Genomic DNA, 20,256 nt, shown 5'->3' with positions numbered 1-20,256 from the left:
ATAATAGCACTTACATGGAGTTTTGACTCAGATTTTGTTATTATTATTATTATGTGACACCTCCAGGAAGTCCAAGGACTCATTATGGGAAAGCACACTACTCTAATTCACTAAATACATTTCATCCTCTCCACTACTACCATCAACGCCATCTATTGCCGACCAACAACTATTTTTTGTCTGTAAACTGCGTGTGTTCTGAAGGCTGATTTGTCTGTATGTGGGATGAAAAACCTGAGTTTTCAGGAGAAAAAATCCTGCTACCACCATATGATATCAGCTAACTCACCTTCAACTGAAAAAGCCCATATAAGGATTCCTCTCGTCATGAAGAGAATCGAACTTGGGTCTTTTCCAATCGAAGGGTGCAATGTTAATAACTTTAATAGGCTATAGCAAGCAAATTCATTATAATGATGTTGTTGACTATATTGAGAGAAGTGCAACACTTGTTTCATAACAATGTAACAAGAATACGAGTATTGAAAATGAAGATACAAATTCCACCTTTTTGACATGAGATATGCAAAAGTTGCATTTAATGAAAAATTAAAAACAAAAAATAGAGTTAGAAATTAATAAATAAAAAAAGTGATTATTTTTTTCTGCATTGAAGGACTTTAAAGTGACAAATTTCACGGATGTAAACTTATGTTCAGTGTTAGTCCAATAAAAGTATTGTTTCACTATGATGTGATTGGTAAGCAATATGTTCAATATTTAACAAGAAAAGAATGTCAAGTAAACTTTATTTATTAACCAAAAATGCTATTTATACTATGCAAAAACTAAAACTTTTTAGTTTTTGCATAGTTTTATCTGCAAATTATGCAACAACAAACAAAAGTTCTCTTCCAACATAATAAAACAAACTGTATATAAATATTATGTTTTAAGTTCCATGTGATTGATATATGCCCATAAATCAGAGGTTTCTAATTTCCACATGGAGTCTGCATCTGATAAGGATGATAAATTAGTGATTTTTAGGGCTCTCACTTGAAAATTGATACCAGCATTTAAAATATCTCCTAGTATCATACAATATTTCCCTATAAGAAAGAGGGAGAAAAAAACTCTCAGAGTATGTAATAACAAAAAAAAAATGTTTTCACTTATAACTAAAATTTACACTAAAATGAAGTAATAATAATCTAATGAAATTACTGTTATCATTAAATGATAACATCATCCTCTTGTATCTGTTTTGATAGGAGTTATATGCTTATACCTTAGTTTAATATTTTCATTCCCATGGTAGAATGAAATTATTTCCTTATTTTTTCTAAAGAGTAAGTAATGCTGTCATTCTTAGTTACAAATAAGATGAATATCTCTAGATTGAATCAGATTTCCTAGCTTTCGATACACAAATATCCCTCAGAAGATTCCAAAAATAATTTTAAGAAAGCATTATTAATTACAATAATTTTTTAAAAATATCTCAAGCATATTAAAATTAACATATCTTACATGCTATTATTAATTCCAATTTCTACTTACTGGCAAAAACTCCATAACTTTATAGACATTAATAAAAATTTATGTAAACGAGAATATCACACATTATCTGTGTGCTTTGAATCGTCTTTTTAAATTCTCTAATTTTTCAGGATGAAAAGATTATGATAAATTCATCGTTTCAGCTTACATGGTTTGACAATTGTTACAACAAATTTGAACACTTAAAAAGATATTTAACTTATCGATATTTGAAAATTGTTGATAAACATTTTAACTATATGACAGGATGGTAAGAAAAAGACCAGCATACCAAGATCTAGGTGGATTCTGTTAGAGATTCGTGCTGCAGAAGACTGAAATATAAAGTTTGACAGTATTGGTGTCCTGACAGATAAGACTAATTTGGAGGAAAATTTGTCAACAGGAAGTTACTAATAATATTAATAAGCTTTTCATATAGTACTATCAAAGCATTCTGTACACCAACTAAGGGTACACATAAGAATTTGATAAAATTTTTCAACTTTAGTTTGATCTTTCAATGAGTATTTTATCCAATGATCCTAAATCAAGGCCAGAAATCCGAATTTAAACCTTATTTCTTTAGGGAACATCACTTCCATTTTCACTTGATATAGAATATGTATGTTATGCATAGAGATTTCTTGATTTTTATATTATCCTTTCAAAAGGAATCTAGTTCCATATGCGAATTTTTCACATGAAAAGTTTTAAAGCTCCCTGCATATTATTTTTTATATTCAGCAGAATATAAAAAAAAAAATTCTATATATCTATCCTATAGATATTTTTATGAAACGTTTTTATGTCACGTTTTTTGTCAGTTATTTGAAACATTTTGAAACTCAGGGGCTATCCTGAGTGTCGAATCTTCAAAATTCGAGTCAAGGAGAACCGGCCTACCAGTCCGGAACTCGAGGGGTTGGGCACCTGGGGAGTGGACCCCCTTTCGAGTCTTCATAATTTGAGTCATCAGAATTCAAGAACTGGCCTACGAGTCTGGAACTTGAGGGGGGGTAGACACTGGGGTGGAACTCTCTTTTGAGTCTTCAGAATTCAAGGAGAACCAACCTACTAGTCAGGAACTGGGGGGGGGGGGAAGAGCCTCCCTTTTGAAGACTTGACACTCAGGGGCTACCCTGAGTGTCGGGTCATCAGAATTCAAGGAGAACTGGCCTACCAGTCTGAAACTCAGGGGGTTGGGTGCCATAAGCATCATGGGGGGAAAGCCCCCTAGTATGTATATAAAGAAAAGAAAGAGACGACAGCAAATGAAAACTCACAAGTTGCAAAATGTAACTGTTGATTTAAATTGAAAATCATTCTGAGCAAGAGTCTCTTTACCTCAGCAGTAGTGATGGTATCCTTTGGTTAGAAAGACTTGGGTTTGAATGCCATCTAATTGAGGCACAGTATATACCTTGGTTATGAATATATCTTCTGATGCTATTATTAGATCCAACCCTCTCAAACCCCTTGTACTCTCAATAACATGTTGATTCATGTGATTATCCCATTTCCATCTTGCCATACCCCCTTTCCTCCCAAGAAGGCAAAAAAAAGAATGAATCATTCTGAACTGATAAGTTTTGAAAGAGAAGAAAATGAATATAGCAATTTGATTTATATGTACTGGGAGTACAGATGATTCGGCAATACCCATTGGTAGGTTGGTGTTTCCAGCTTCAATGATAACTGCTATTGTATAAAATATGAAAATGAACAAGTTTTAGCAATATTAAAAAGGCATATGACAAGAGATCTGTGCAGTCCTGAATAATACCATGAAATTGCACATAATACACTTCTTCCTCACAAGTACTTTCTTTTTGGTAAAAATTTCTGGTGACCATGAATTGCATCATCTTATGCTGCTATAATGGTACTGACTAAATATACTTGAGCAAGTTTACTGTATGAATTTTATTCTGCTAATGTGAACATTTAGTCTTATCTTCACTGTTGTATATAGTTCTCTCTTTTGTGCTCTGCTTTCTTTATGGCACGATGCCCATCATGTGAGGACAGAAAGAGATACCAATGTTATCTTGCCCTTTTCCCCCCCAGCTTTTTATTTTCATTTTTTTTTACTATATCAATCAATACCATATGAAAGGTTTCAGAACTAACATACTTTTGTTGCTTCTTGAGATGATTTACTCTGACATTTAATTTCTTCACTATGTTGATATGGTTTTGCTTTATCAAGTGACAATTCTTAGGAGGTATAGGAATATGAGTTAACTGCACATGATATGTACAAGCATGTTTAAGTTTGAACTATGTAGACCCAGTGCTTTTTTCTGGCTGTACGCAGTACCAGCACCTTTTTTCTTAAGTTTTTAAAAATTTGAGATTTATTGACAGCAAAATGTATTATAAATTTTCCGGTAGATGGTACTGTATTCATGAATTGAATTTTCAGTTTTGATTACTCATAAGTTGGTACCCTGCTTTCCTGTTTCATAGGTTGGTATGCAACTGGAAACAGGAAATTGTGTTCACTTCCGATTGCTTCCAATATCAGTTTATCAGTTCTATATTCACTCTGCAACAGACAGATGTTCAAATGAGTTTTGAATTAATCCAAGTTAAATCAGTGCAATCATTATTCAAAACTCATTTGAACATCTGTAGATCCAAATGCTAAATTTATGCTAATGAGTAAAAAAAGGAAGGCTGAAGAAGCAGAAATTGTTGAATCTACTTGTGATCCTGTAAAACAGAAACTTAGCACTGAAAATACACTTGGTGAAGAGGATCATAAAACCAGACCGAAGATCCAAGTAGTCAAAAGGAAGCAGATTCTGATAATGATTGGCCTGAATGTTGGACACTTTTGCAGAAAAATGACTTCTGCAAGAGAAACAAGTGGCTGTATGTCAAGAATAAAATGTTGGGCTGTAAAGTGTGTCGTGATGTCAGAAGTCTTGGTGTCGATAAACACATGGGAACAAAAATTTCAGCAGAGTGGGCAAATAGTAAAATCAGTCATTTTGAAGAATCTCGCAAACAACAGTTAATGTCATTAAGAAAAAAGATTTACAATCATAAGAAGAGTGCAGTGCGCAAAGCATGCCAAAAAAATAAAATCTGAAGCAAAAAACGAAACATTAGAGAAACTTTTCCTAAATACTTTGTCTCATAATAAAGACATAACAGGAAAAGTGTTTTGAACTGCTTATAAAGTTGCGAGGAGAAATCAATTATTTAACAACTTTGAAGATGAAATAATTTACAGGAACTTAATGGCCTAGACATGGGATATATTCTTCATTCTGCAAATGCTTGCATTAACATTGTGAGCCATATCGCAAATGAAATGAGAAAAACATTAACAGAACAATACAGTGAACTCCAAGAACAAAATATCGTTACTTACTGATGAATCGACAACTGTGAGTAACACAACATTGATTGTTATTGTTCGTCCTGAACTTTCGGCTCCTGTGAGTCTTTTCCTAGATTTGATCTAATTATCAGATGTAACTGCTAGAGGAATTCTAAACTCTTTAATTAGTCATCATGAGTGTTTAGGATTATCTGAAGATTACTTAAAGGAGTATTTATTGTCTGTAACTTGTGATGGTGCAGTCGTGTTGTTTGGTGTGCGTAATGGTGTAAAGAGGCTAATGAAAGAGAAGTTTCCTAGTGTTATTTTCTAGCATTGTGCTAGCCATCACCTTGAATTGTCTGTTAGTGACAAGTGAACAATGTAGAGAAGTGAATTGCTTTAAGAGTTTCATGGACAAACTTTATGTGACTTATCATGCTTCGCCTAAGAATGCTAGGGAACTACAGAAATGTGCAGCGACTCTAGAACTTCAACTTCTTAAAATTGGCAGAATTTTAAGCACTCACTGGGTTGCATCTAGCTTTTGCACTGTTTCTGCAGTGTGGCAAGACTTTGAAGCCCTTGTCCATCACTTTCTGGAGGCAAAAGAAGACAGCAGAAGAAGCAAAACAGATCGCTTTCTTTATGAGGGCCTTTTAAGAAAAATAACGACATGTGAGTTTTCTTGATTTGGGCCTTATGTGTGATGCTCTCTAAGAACTTAGTTCACTAAGTCTAGATTTACGAGAGAGAAATATTGACTTGTACAAAGCAGACAGGAAGATTTCAACTTTTTGAAGAAAGAATTGAAAATCCTGGTCCATACTACAGTATTTCTCTTCAAAGTCAGAAGAACATGAAGTTCAAAGGGATTGAGCTCCACAAAAATGAAAGACACAGTCCTGCAATAAGTTCATCTGCTTTCTATAAAAGTCTGAAAGAAGATGTTGGAAAGCATCTGCTTAAAGGAGGTGATGCTGATTTGCCTGAATGTGCTAAGATTTATGATTCCAAGTATTGGCCAGAAAATTCTGGGAAGCATCTGACATTTGGTGAAGCATGCAAATTTCACTTAAATGAAAGAGAAGCAGTTCATGGTTTCCATGAATATCTTCAAGAAAATAAAGTCTCGGACATACTACTTCTAAAGCACACTTTGGCCACAATTTCAATATCTTCCAGTAAATGTGAAAGGGGTTTCTCTCAGATGAATCTTACAGTAATTTCATCTAGGTCATCTCTGCTTGCACTGATGTTCATCAGGATAGTAGGACCTCCTCTCACTCAGTTCAACCCTAGCAAATATGTGGAAAATAAAAGGCCTACCCAATTGGGCTGAACATACGTTTAGCATATGTGCAGACATTTCATCTATCCATATTGCTGAATTCTTATCCAGGTTATGCAACAGTTCTTGAACCTCATTCTTATGCACCTGTCTTTTTATAGAATGTTGTAGTATCACTGTGCACCATGTTATATGTACAGGTAACCCTGTATAACGCGGTACTTACAACGTTTCGATATAACGGGGTCTACAATTTCTAGTAACCCTTTATTTTATTTATTTATTTTTCATATATTTTTCACTGTGGGACTTAAAAATCAAATTTTATCTTTGTTAAATTTGTGTCTGCCGTATCGCGCAAGTAGTTATAAGTATCAAATTTAGTTTTATTGTATCACTGAATAAGGTACTGCACAGAGGCTTTTGCAGTCTGTGTCATTCTCAACAAATAGTGCAATTAGAGACAGATGAAATAAAAACGGCGCCAACTAATAAATGACATGTCCCCCTCTCACAGAAACTATGCTGTATAGACATGCAAAACCATATGTTGCACTGAAACACAGTATCTAACTAAAAACTATTGTCCAATTTTTCAATTATGAAATAAGTGTTTGTTTTAATGCTTTTGAAATTCTCGATGTGATTATGACAGATCACAAAGGCTAACTTAAAATAAAATTCTACCAAGAATTGAAACATGCCATATAATGAATGTGCGAGTTCACCTGCCACCTCAAATACAAACAAGAAGCCATAAAATTCAACCAAGGGTTGAAACATTTGTGAGAGTTGGGCCAGTCAGTAATGAGAAGTTCCGTCGGAACAATAAATGACACCCTGTTGTGAATGTGTTAAAACTAATAGTGAATGTTGTTATGACAGTTTCAGATGTTATGGAATTCGATTGAAGAGAATTAGCATTTCAACTCAACACTTGTCGGTTGTCTTTGGGTCGCGTGATCTTTTGTTAATACTGCACCAATCATATGCAAGTCTTTATAGCTTCTCTCTTGTGTAAAACAAAATTCAGCTTGTACGTATTGTAATAATTAAAAAAAAAGTTGAATAATTTATAAGCGTATAAAGGATATCACCTGTAAATCGTTGACGTGCCACCTCTGGCACGAGTGCCATAAGTTCGCCATCTAGGTTTACCGTATAAAGTGTTTATTGTTGAAAATTGTCTTTGTTTTCTGCCAGGAAAGTGCATTAAAAATCATAAGTGTGTTATTCTCAAGCAGAGAAGTTTATTTTCTGGTGAGTTACATACATATGTAATGCTTTTTTTATGTAAAAGTTTATTTTTATTGCAATGGCCACTAAAACTGCAACGAAAGGAAAAAACCAACATTGAAGTGGAAATACATTTCTCTCGAGGAAAAAATGAAAATCTTGGATCGGTTGAAAATTGGAGAAAACCCAGGAATTGTTGCAAGGACTCTGAATTTAAATGAATCAACAATTCGAACAATCAAACAAAATGAACATAAAATCCGAGAAAGTGTTATTGCTGGGTCAACGGTAAGTGCAAAACATGTTGCTCATGTTCACGATATTATAATAGAAAAAAATGGAGAAATCTCTAATGATCTGGATAGAAGATTACACTCAAAAGAAAATTCCTTTGGATGAACACCTTATTAAGCAAAAAGCTCTCAAAGTTTATAAACATTTAAAAGAACTTGATCAAGATTCTTCCGAAGAAATCTCTCAGCATGGATTTTGTGCCAGTAAGGGTTGGTTCGAAAACTTTATAAAGCGGTTTTCTTTGTATAATCTTATAATCCAGGGAGAATCAGCAGATGTTGAAGCTGCCAGGAAATACCCAGCAGAACTTTTAAAAATCATTAAAGAAGGTGGTTATAGCGTATACCAGGTGTTCAATGCAGATGAATCTGGATTATATTAGAAAAAAAAAAAAAAAAATGCCAAAATGCACCTATATTTCGAAAAATGAAAGATCAGCTCCTGGATTCAAAGTTTCCAAAGATAGAATTACTCTACTGTTTTGTAGTAATGCATCAGGTGATTACATGACAAAACCAATGTTTATTAACCGATCTGCAAATCCTCGTGCCTTTTTGTTGGCCTGCCAATAAACAAGTAGGGTGGATTTGTCTGAAAGGGCTAGACAAGTCCACCCTACCTGTTTATTGTCAGGCCAACAAAAAGGCATGGGTTACAGCTAGCATGTTTGAAAATTGGTTTTTCAAGTTTTGTATCCGATGTAGAAAGTTACTCAAAGAAAAAGAATATGGACTTCAAAATTCTACTCATTTTAGATAACACACCAAGCCACCCAACAAATTTAAGCCATCCGAACATTAAAATAACTTTTTTGCTGCCTAATACTACTTCACTTATTCAACCACTCGACAAAGGAATAATATCAACATTTAAGTCATATTATATTCAGCGAACATTCCAATTAATTTTGGAAAAAATGGAATCTAATCCAAACATGACACTGCCTCAAGTGTGAACGAGTTTTCAATATTGAATCGTGTGAAAATTATTTCTCTGTCCATTAAGGAATTACAACCCTCTAGCTGAATGCTTGCTGGAAAAAAATATGGCCTGAAGCCGTTCTGGAACAAAATTTCGTACCTCCAGTGGATGCCAAGTTACATAGTATAATAAACGTCATACACATTTTTGGTGAAGAGGGCTTTTGCGATATGGTTGAAAACGAAATTAGTGAATTAATTGATGGAGAAACACATTTAAACGAGGAGCAACTGGTACAATTAATAGATGGCGTAGAAACAAATGGCAGGGAAAGTTCTGCCGAAGATTCTGATTGTGATGAAGCCATTAAAGAATTCAGTTTAAAGAAATTAGCAGAAGGATTGGACTTGGCAAGAAAGTTAGGAAGTTATTTTATGGATAATGATCCCTCAATGGAGCGCTTGGGAAAATTCATGAGACAATTGGATATTTGTTTAGCGCCATATTATGAACTTAATAAAAAAATTGCAGCATAGTGGAAAGCAAAGTCTTATTACTGACTTCTTGATGACTAAACCAGCCAAAGTATGCAATGAGAATTATACAATTGATGTCTAAAAGATTTCAAGTGGTGACAACCTCTGGCCACTTAAAGAACATCTACGAAATGTTATTTCTGAAGACAGTGATGACGATTAAAATATGGCTTCATTTTATTGTCTAAAACATTTATGCATTATGTGCAATGAAATTTATGTACAATTTGTAATTTTTATAATTTTATACTACGTATTTGTCTCATAGTTTATGTTTTCTTAACTTACGTGAATTACCCGAATTAAATAAAAATTTTGTTTTTGTTATATAAACAACAACATATAATTTTAAAAAGAATGATTTCGGAACCTAACCCTACTTTTTCTACGTGATCTAAGTCTCGCATAATACAATTTATATAATGCGGCATTTCTATGGAACCTAACATCCACATTATACGAGGGTTACCCGAACCTGGTTGATATAACTTAGCAAAGGGAACACTTGTTAACCCAACAATCTCATTAGCTTCTGACACTAGAGTGCCATTTGCATTCAGTAAATTTATTCTTTCACATTGATTCTTCCTTTTACTTACTGCATAACGATAATAAAAATGATGAAAGTCTTTTGGATTGCCTTTAGCCTGCATAGCCGTTTTCTTTTCATGTTCTGATTTAGCTTTCCGCACAACCTTCGTTACTTTTCTTGTCTGCACTTTATATATCTTTCATAACTCCTGTTACTCTTATTCTCATGACGTTGTTTCCATTCATGATCTTCTGATGGATCCCTTGGTTAATAGTTTGCACATCCATTTCACTCCCTCCCTATTTATTCTTAGAACTCTAGGGATACATTCTGATACTGCCTCATTTAAGCATTTTTTTCAAAAATTTCAATTCATAGCTGATGTCTTTCCCATTCAATAACTGATACCATCTGCGTGGTTAACCTAGTGGCTGTGCACTTCACAACCATATGCCTGGGGAAGGAGTGTCCTAGGTTGGGGAATCGAACCTAGGACATTGAAGGAGCTAAAGGATCTTCCTCAGCAATAGCCAAGTCAGCTGGTCTTGGGCATGGACAGTAGGGTTTTTTACCCAGTTTATCCTGGGGTTTTTCATCCCGCAAAGCAGGCAAACAGACCTTGAGAACTCAAAACCACAGAACATAGGATACACCGAGGCATAGGGCCGACCACCTTATCCTGTGAACGGTTTGAGGTTCGATGATTAATAAACCCTCGACACTGCAAGGTAAAAGAGGGAAAAAAGAAGATGAGATTTCCATTTATTTCATAGTGTGATAATGTTTTTGGAATAAAAACAGCAAATTAAGCATATAACACACAGATTATTAAGAATAAATTTATTCTACTGGTATAAAAAAAAATTAAAATGTAGATGATAATTATTAACACAATTTTATATAGGAAAGATAAGTTTTATATAGCAAATAATTTAATAACAGTGAAAAATGTAAATTTCATTAAGTAACTAAATTTATTTGCATACTAGATCAACTTGTAAAAATTACTGAATGTTACAATTTTTGAAATTTAACACATCTGCAATGTCAAATGTCACTATTAATAAAGATGCCAATACACCATTCCAAAAGAAGTACTAATGTTAATAATGACTAGTCCATATAAATATTTACCATTATTATTAGTTTTGCTTCATACTCCAAATTTTCCCCAAACATTTCTGTATGTTTGAATATCAAACATAACAGAATACAAATACAGTAGTTGCCCCTTATCTGCAGTCAACCCCGGTCTGAAAATATTAAATGGAAAATCCCAGAAATAAATAATTTATAATTACATCAACAAAGTGGATATAGATCCAACATTATTTAGAAGCCAAATATTTGTAGAAACTAGGAAAGTTTCATAAGTTGACCTGAGAGATTAAAAGAATACAATCCTCAGCATGCTTGAGGATTGTATTACCTTGCCTTAAGTAGCTAAGGCAACTCGGGGATGCCGAGGATTGTATTCTCACAAGCTCTCAAGTCAAGTGAAGAAACTTTCATAGTTTCTACAAACATTCTGCTTTGAAATAACGTTGGATCTGATATCCACTTTGCCTATGTAATTTTACATTCCCAAATGAAGCTGTATGGATCTTTCTTTTAGTAAGATAATGCATAAATTTTAAATTGCATGCCATTCTGAGTAGTTCTCAGTTATCAGATTGACTGTCATGGTATCACAATGCTTGTGTTCAAGAGCACAAGAACAGTGATGCTGGCAATTCAGATATGCCATATGCCTCTTTCTTTTAGTAAGAAAATGCATAACTTTTAAATTGCATTGAGTAGTTCTCAGTTATCAGATTGACTTTTATGGTATCACAGTGCTTGTATTGAAGAGCACAAGAGCAGTGATGCTGGCAATTCAGATATGCCAAAGAAGAGCTGTAAAGTGCTTCCTTTTAAGTGAAAAGGTGAAAGTTCTCGACTTCACAAAATAATAAATAAATATTAATAATAAAAAAGTATACTGAAGTTGCTAAGATTCCATTCACATTCATATAACTTTTATTACAGTGTATGTTGTTATAATTGTTCTTTTATTATTAGTTGTCGTTAATCTCTTACTGTGCCTAATTTATAAATTAAACTTTATCATAAGGGGGTGCTTAAGGGTCAAAGCTGTATAACTGAGAGGAGACCTCCACATAGCCTTTAAAGGAATGCAGAGAACTGACCAGGGCTTCTGACCTAATTTCCAATCCTCACCTTCTCATGGTGCACCCTGTTGGGTATCTACCTGGATACTGAATGAATGAGGATGAGCTGGCAATTTGGGATTTAGCCGACCAAATTGTATTCTTATTGGCTTAAACCAATATACAAAATGATGGTACAACATGACAAAATTTCATGCCGGCTGGGGTGTCGGCCGGTTAAACAAGGTCCCCGTTGTTTTCACCAGGGAACCAGGGTGAACAGCGAAAAGTCAGCTACTGCAACAAATCTGAAAACACACCACAACTCAACTTCACCAGAATTAAAGATCGGTACTATCAACAAAAGAAGCCTGAATGGCAAAGAAATGGAGCTAGCTGAGGAATTAGATAAGTACCAGATCGACATAATAGGGATGACTGAAACAAAAAAGACAAAAACTGGCGAGATCTTTCTGAGCAATAAATACAAAATCTTATATTCAGGCAATGACAATCAAGGAAAAGAAGGAGTAGCCATAGTATTCAACACAAAATACGGCGGCTAATCTTCTTGAGTGTCAAGCAGTCTCAAGTAGAGTGAAGTGGGCAAATATCAGGATGGGGAATTGGACAATGAGACTTATTTGTGCCTATGGTCCCACAGAAGGTTCTACTAAGGTAGAAGTGGAGGAATTTTTTGATGCTTTAGAGAAAGCATCTGACACAATGAAAAAGGAAAAGTTGGTCCTTGTTGGGGCTCGAATTAGCAGAGTAGGAAATGATTGTCAGACATACAAAAATATTTCATGAAAATTTGGAGAAAAGAACAAAGCTAATAATAATGGTAAATACCTGTTGGATTTCTGCTCAGGACATGGACTGGTTATTACTAACACACTGTTCCAACATAAAAATGTGCACAAATTCACATGGAGAACAGAGGCAAGGAATAACAAAAGTCTCATTGACTATGTTATTGTTGATAGTGATGTTTTCTCCCTGGTGCAGAACACCAGAGTGTACAGAGGATTTGAAATTGGAAGTGATCACTATTTAGTCTTGAGCAGGATAAAACTGAATTTCATATTGAAAAGAATGACATGTAAGAAAGTTTTAAAGTGAATAAAAGTTAAGCAGCTCTCAGATGTGAACTGTAGACTAAAATACACAAAGATTATTGAAGGAAAAATGAAAGAGTTTGAGAACAGGAACCAAACCTTGGAGATTCAGTGGCAAGCCTTGAAGAAAACCCTGATTGACTCAGCTAGAGAGGCATGTGGTGAGGTTGTCTGCAAGGATAGAAAAATCAGAACTCCATGGTGGACACAGGAAGTTAAAGAGGCAGTGAAAGAAAAGAAGAAAGCATATCAAAAGTTCCTGGCAAATAAGTCAGCTTGTGCTCTTAGAGAATACAGAGATAAATGTAAGAAACCTTTCTTTTAGGCTTACACGGTGATCCGAATGCATTTTTGAAAATTATGGAGACAACTACCGTGTAACAAATGAATCAATTAGTAGCCGATAACAACACATATAAAATGGTAAATTATAACCCAACAAAAAGGATAAAGGATAAAAAAAACACAGTAGTTGTCTCCATAATTTTCAAAAATGCATTCGGATCACCGTGTAAGCCTAAAAGAAAGGATTCAGATCATCCATGAAAATGATACCCACAAGCGCTGCAATCGCTATGGTAAGCTAAAGATTCGTATTTCTCTCTTGATCAATCGGCTGGCCTTTTTAAAGAGATGCAGAGACAATAACCTTATTCCGATCTGCATGAGTAAAAAAGAAATTTACATCCGCTAAGGCACTCCGTATTTATGACCGCACAGAAAAAGCAATGCTTAGAGAACAGTTTCAAACAGCCCGCCAAAACCTAGCTACAACACAAAATCTGGTTTCAAAATTACAATCCTAACTATCGAATTATATTAATCCAGACATTCTACAAGTACTTGAAAGAATCACTGACAATTCGGCCAAATATACCCTGGAAAAGAATAAAGAAAAACTCAAGACAAAGTTCCACAGTTTGAAACAAAGGCAAAATATGGCAGCCAATCACAGGAATCCATCCATTCAGAGGATTTCCTCGCCGATAAACACCAACAATGAACAACAAACAAGGGAGACAAGGAGCGACCGACCACCGACAAGCAAGAACCATGTGATTAACCTATCAAGCCAAACCCTGAATAACGGCGAACTTACGCTACTGAATAAAGGACTGAACTACACAATAGCACCTAAAAAGGTAAACAAATTGGATTTTATCTACCACACTGAAAGAGGCATCAGGTCCCTACCGAACAATATAGCAGATAAAATACGACTAGAAACTAGTATTGACCTCAACACTAAGAAAACCATACATAACAACCTGACAAAAACAGAATTAGCAGCAATTAAATCATTAAAAGCCTAACAAAACATAATAGTAACGAAAGCGGATAAAGGCAATGCCACTGTTGTCCTTGACAGGTCAACATACATACTTCAAATGAATCAACTAATAGCCGATAACAACACACATAAAATGGTAAATTATAACCCAACAAAAAGGATAAAAAACACGGTAGTTATCTCCATAATTTTCAAAAATGCATAAATGTAAGAAAACTAAACACTGTGTAAAACTAGCTAAACAAAAGTCATGGGAGGACTTTTGCAAGAACATAGAAAATAAATATCAAGAAGGTGGCAAAATATTCTGTGCTGAAGAAGCTTAAAAATGGAGAAAAGAGTGCTATTAAAGGAGTTAGAGATGATAAAGGTGACATGAAAACAGGAAAAAAGATATCCTTGAAGTAAGTATGGAGTAATTACTTTCAGGCATATGGGGCACTCCATCTCCGAAGTCATGCAGGCATTGGGCTTTTCATGGGCTACTGTGTCAAGAGTGTACCGTGAATACATGGAATCGGGTAAAACCACAGCCGCCAGGGAAAACTGCCATGGTGTACAGAAAAATTCTAAATGAAACAAGCAGTGATAGTACAGTGGAAAAAAACACTGACCAGGCATACAGTCAGGAATACATATCCATACTTGAAGTAGAAAAAGCCATCAAAGGCTTGAAATATGGAAAAGCAGCAGTAGAAGATATTCGACCAGAAATGCTGAAGTATGGTGGTATAAAAGTCTTACAGTGGCTGCACTGCATTGTTCAGAAAGCCTGGACAGAGGGACGGATACCGATGATTGGAGTAGAGCTTTCATAGTACCCATATATAAAACGGGAAATAAAACTGAATGTGAGAATTACAGAGGTATTTCCCTATTGAGTGTTTCTGGCAAGATTTATGCAAGCATACTTGAGAAACGGTTGAGAAGAATTGTGATGAAAAGAAAAAATCTTGGTGAAAAACAAGCTGGACTCAGCCCAAATAGAGGCTGTCAGGATGAGATCTTCACTTTATGACAAATAGTTGAGAAGGCATGGGAATATAACAAAGATCTGTATTTAAGTTTTGTCGATCTGGAAAAGGCATATGACAAGGTGCCAAGAGAGCAGCTATTCAATACGCTACAGTTATATGATGTCAAAGGGGCATTATATGAAGCAATACTTAGTCTTTATTTGAGTTGTAAGTCAGCAGTTAGAACTGAAGTACAGGAAGATGGTTTAATGTTAAATCTGGTGTGAGACAAGGATGTACATTATCCCCTCTGTTATTCATTATCTATATGGATCATATTATGAAGGAAAGTGGTATTAAAAATGATATCAGAATTGGAGATGCTAATGTATGCTCTTTGCTTTATGCGGACAATGTTATACTTCTAAATAAATCTGCTACAAGTTTGCAAGATTCCCCTGACTAAATTGAATAACTGTTGTAATAGATATAGTATGAAGGTCAGCAATAAAAAGACAAAGACAATGAAAATAAGTAGAATCGTTGAAAATGTCAACTGTGTCGTGAACAGAAAACCTGTGGAACAAGTAAAACATTTCAGCCACTTAGGCACGATTTTTAGTGAAGATGGCAAATTAAATAAGGAAATAGACAACAGAATCAACAAAGCTGGTATGGTAGGAAGTCAACTGAATAAATTTATATGGAATAAGAGAGAAATTAGTCAGAACACTAAATTAGCTGTATACAAGACAGTGTTCAAACCGGTTTTAACTTATGGATCTGAGAGCTGGGTCAGAAGTAAAACACTTGACCAAAGGCTAGAGACTGCAGACATGAGAGTCCTGAGAAAGATTAGAGGCATGAACAGATAGCATCAATGGCAATATCATATTAAAAAAGAGGATATTAGGAAAGAACTTGACACTGTCAGCATCCAGGAATGCGTTAGCAGAGCTAATATCAGGTGGTATGGTAACTTAAACAGAATGGGCGAGGAAAGATTAGCAAAACAAGTGTTCTCTGCTAGGTTGGCAGCAAAACGACCCAGAGGAAGACCAAGATATAGGTGGATTGATACGGTACAAATTGCCTTAGATGATAGAAATACAAGGTCTGATAATATCAAAGTCTTGACAAGTAACAGACTGATTTGGAGGAAAATTGTAGACAGGAAGTTAGTAATGATGTAAATTTTTCATGTATGTAGGGTTAAGTGCTATCCGTGGGGTGACTTGAAACGTACCCTCCCCCCTGGTGGATAAGGGAGGGGGGGGGACTACTGTACACAACTGTTCATTTCCTCTGCTGTCTAAATCTCTAACAAGAACCAGATTTTTAATTTTTCTTTGTGTGCAATGGGCCAAATTACGATTCTGATTTTGCCCATTGCACTACTTGAAACTGTAACATTCAAATAAGATTATCTTCGGTGTTGTTGAATATAGCTACATCTTCCTTTCCCTAATCATCATTGCCTGAATATATTGTAGTTGTTACTTAGAGAAATCTCAGCTATTTAGAAAAAACACCTGTTTTATTTCCTCTTCTTCTTCTTAATTTTGATAACACCGATTATGTTAACATGGTATTTCTCTAATTCTTTTCCACTGATAATTCATCTTAAATTCTGAAAATGGTGAGATTGTTCCAGTAACTTCCACTGTTCATCCTAGTTCACCAATAAAAAAGGAGGAGAGGCATGTGTGTGTGTGGGGAGGGGGGGGGGTGTTTAACTGGCCTACAAGCTAGCTAGCTACCCCTGCTGGCATAACATTTCATCTTGTTATACCATCAAGTGTCTTTCAGTTTAACATTTTTTCATTTACTGTAAAACTTATACTAAAATTTTATTCTAGAAACAACCATAATTTTACTGTGTTATAAGCTAAAAATGATATGCTCAATAAAGTAATGTTATGAGAGTAATTATTATTATTATTATTGTTCCGGGAAACTCCAAGGAGTCGACAGACTCATCGAGGGAGGCCCTAACATCATGTCAAGAACAACTATTCAACATTCACACAGTATCTATCATACCTCGCCTTGAACTCATTCACGGTCGTAGCACCCACAACAGACTCTGGAAGCTTATTCCACTCATTTACCACTCTCCAAGTAAAGAACCTAGCTCTAACACCCTTGTCAACCATGCTCTTGCCCAGCTACCATGCATGGCCCCTAGTCCTCCCACCACCAGTCATATTTTCAAAAATATCTTCTGGATCAATCTTATAAAAACCCTTCAGTAATTTGAATGTCTCAATCATATCACCCCTCCTTCGCCTATCGTCCAATTTCTGCAACCCACAAATATTCTCATAAGGTTCATTCCACAGACCTGCTATTATCTTGGTCACTCGTCTCTGGACCCTCTCCACTTCCTCCCCATCACAAAGAAACCCTGGTGCCCATAGCTGGGCACAGAAGTCCAGATGGGGTCTTATCAAGGCTCGATACAGAGGAACAACAACTTGTTCGTCACTGCATGTTAAAGTATTTTTCAGAAGCCAAGTGATTTGGTGAGCTGTTTTAGTTACTTTTGCAATGTGCCCCGTAAACTTCAACTCCCTATCCACCAACACTCCCAAATCCCTGGCCTCATCAATCTCCTGGAGTATGGTTCCACCAATGCGATATACTGCTGCTATTCTTTTCACCCCAAAGTGCATAACCTTACACTTTGCCACATTAAATTCACATCCATTTTTCCTAGCCCAGTCCTCCAAACTATCCAAATCATCCTGTAAAATTTTGACATCTTGTGCACTCACAATTGCTCTACCCAACTTTGCATCATCAGCAAACAAGTGAACACTTCCTCTCAGATCCTTTCCAATATCATTGATGAACAAATTGAAAAGCAGTGGTCCAAGAACAGAGCCCTGTGGCACTCCACTAGTCACAAGACGTCTTTTAGACTCCACTCCTGAATAAACCACTCTTTGATATCTCTCCTTCAACCACCCTCTTATCCATCTCACCAACCCTATATCTATACCCATCTGCTCCAGTTTACTGATTAGGGTTCCATGTGGTATCCTATCAAAGGCCTTGGCAAGGTCCAGTAGTATCACTGTAAACCCATTACCCCTATCCAGTTCAGCCGTCACTGTGTTATAAAACGTGAGCAAGTTACTGAGGCATGATCTACCCTTCACAAAACCATGTTGTCCCACATACAATATCGCATTTTCATCTATCCAATCCTGTATTCTTTTCTTGAGTAATTTCTCTAAGACCTTGACAATGATTCCTGATATGCTAATCGGTCGGTAATTTACAACAGCAGTCTTGGAACCACCTTTATGCAGTGGAACTATTTTCCCCTCTTTCCACCCGCTCGGGACTAACCCAGACCCGAGACTCAAATTAAACAAAATGGTCAAGGGTACTGACAATTCTTTAGCTGCTTCTCGTACAACACGAGCTGGTATACCATCCAATCCCACAGATGTATTGACATTGAGGTTATGCAATAGACTACTCACCTCCACTTCATTAATCACAATTCCCGTATAATCTACTGGTTTATTTGTTTCTGCAATGTCACCACCTGGATGATATACTTTTGCAAAGTGCTCACTCAGTAACTCAACTATCTCAACTGATTCAGTTACCTCCCTACCATCGGCATTCTTTAAAATCAATCTGCCATGTACATTTTTCCTTTTACTTGCTACATATCTAAAAAACTGTTTAGGATTCTCTTTAGCCTGCATGGCCAATGTTCTTTCGTAATCCTTTTTTGCTTTTCTTACCACACTCATCACCCTTCTGGCCTGCGCTTTATACCGTTCATGTGCCTGCCTGTCACCCTTCTCCTTAAATTCCCTCCATAGTTGTTTCTTTTTTTGCAACTCAAGCTTAATGGTGTTATTCATCCATTTAACCCCTACTTGATTTATTATTCGGACTCTAGGTATACAGTCAGCCATTGCTTCATGCAAGCACTTCTTAACTACCTCCCATGCACTATCAACTTCTAGTCCTTGCAGTTGTACATGCCATGGCACTGAACCAATCAAACTCCTAAGCTTGTCATACTTTCCAGCCCGATAATTCCACATGTACCCTGTCTTAATCGAAAATTCTACACCTTTAGCCACCGCCCAAGTTACGACCCTATGATCACTCTCACCGATTGGTGGCAATGTGGTCATATTTGTTACAGCCAAATCCTCAGATGTAATTACTAGGTCAAGCACTCTCTGACCCCTAGTATTTTCCATTACATGCTGTCGCAGATAGTTATCCCTTAATAACCGCATAAAATCCAGTTCCTTCCTCCCGTGTGTCCTCTCCTCACTCCAATCAATGCGACCATAGTTGAAATCTCCCATAATAATCACCTTCCTTCCACCCATTTCTTCTATTTGCTTGTGCATACTGTCACCACCATCTTTTCCATCACCTGGTCTATAGCAGCACCCAATTGTATATTTAGTTCTGCTAGCCACAATCTCACACCAAATGGCCTCAAATGTGCTCTTTTCTCTATCCTGCAATTCAACTTCTATTCTCCTTGGCTGGAGCTCATCAGCTATCATCAACAATACTCCTCCCCCCATTTTATTCTCTCTGTCATTCCTGAACACACTATACCCATCACATTCAATCCCACTAGTTATATCATCTACAGTCAGCCATGTTTCACTAATACCTATAACCTGTGGTCTGGAAGTGCCAACCATGGCCAAAAACTCTTCCTTCTTGTTCCTAATACTCCTAGTATTAGTGTACATGAATTTAAGACCCCCATTAGCCCCAACCCTACCTTGATGCCTTATATTAACTATCCCACTCAGATTTGTTGTCCTTATTTGCTCTGGCATATTATATTCATTCTTACATTCAATTGCCTCCATAAGGACTGTATCTCTACTCCCCCCGCTTAACAAATCTAGTTTCCCTGAATTTGCACATCCACTACATTCAGCAACACTTTCTCAAGTCTTCTTACACCGTAACCATTCAAATGCAAGCCATCTTATATAGATCCTTTCGCCCATCAAACTCACTCCACACATCCACAAATTCCACACCACGCGTCATACATAACCCACGCATAAAGTCATTCACAATTATAGCCCTCCTTTTAAACATTTCACT

At 36.0% G+C, this 20,256-nt stretch overlaps 1 protein-coding gene across 1 annotated transcript in view; it reads right to left on the bottom strand.

Moving 5' to 3' along the window:
• Positions 1 to 737: 737 nt before the first annotated feature.
• Positions 738 to 20,256, bottom strand: part of LOC150099662 (recQ-mediated genome instability protein 2-like) — a 50,457-nt gene continuing 30,938 nt past the window's right edge. The window contains exon 4 of the mRNA XM_090403767.1: positions 738 to 1,052. Coding sequence (XP_090259893.1) covers positions 886 to 1,052 — 167 coding nt within the window. The 3' untranslated portion in view covers positions 738 to 885. The remainder of the gene's footprint in view (positions 1,053 to 20,256) is intronic.

Source organism: Typopeltis vanoorti, chromosome 14 (genome assembly GCF_054136105.1).
Source record: "Typopeltis vanoorti isolate ZY-2024b chromosome 14, IOZ_Tvanoo_1.0, whole genome shotgun sequence".
In the NCBI taxonomy this organism is placed as follows: Eukaryota; Metazoa; Arthropoda; class Arachnida; order Uropygi; family Thelyphonidae; genus Typopeltis; species Typopeltis vanoorti.
This window is presented reverse-complemented; position numbering and strand designations above follow the sequence as displayed.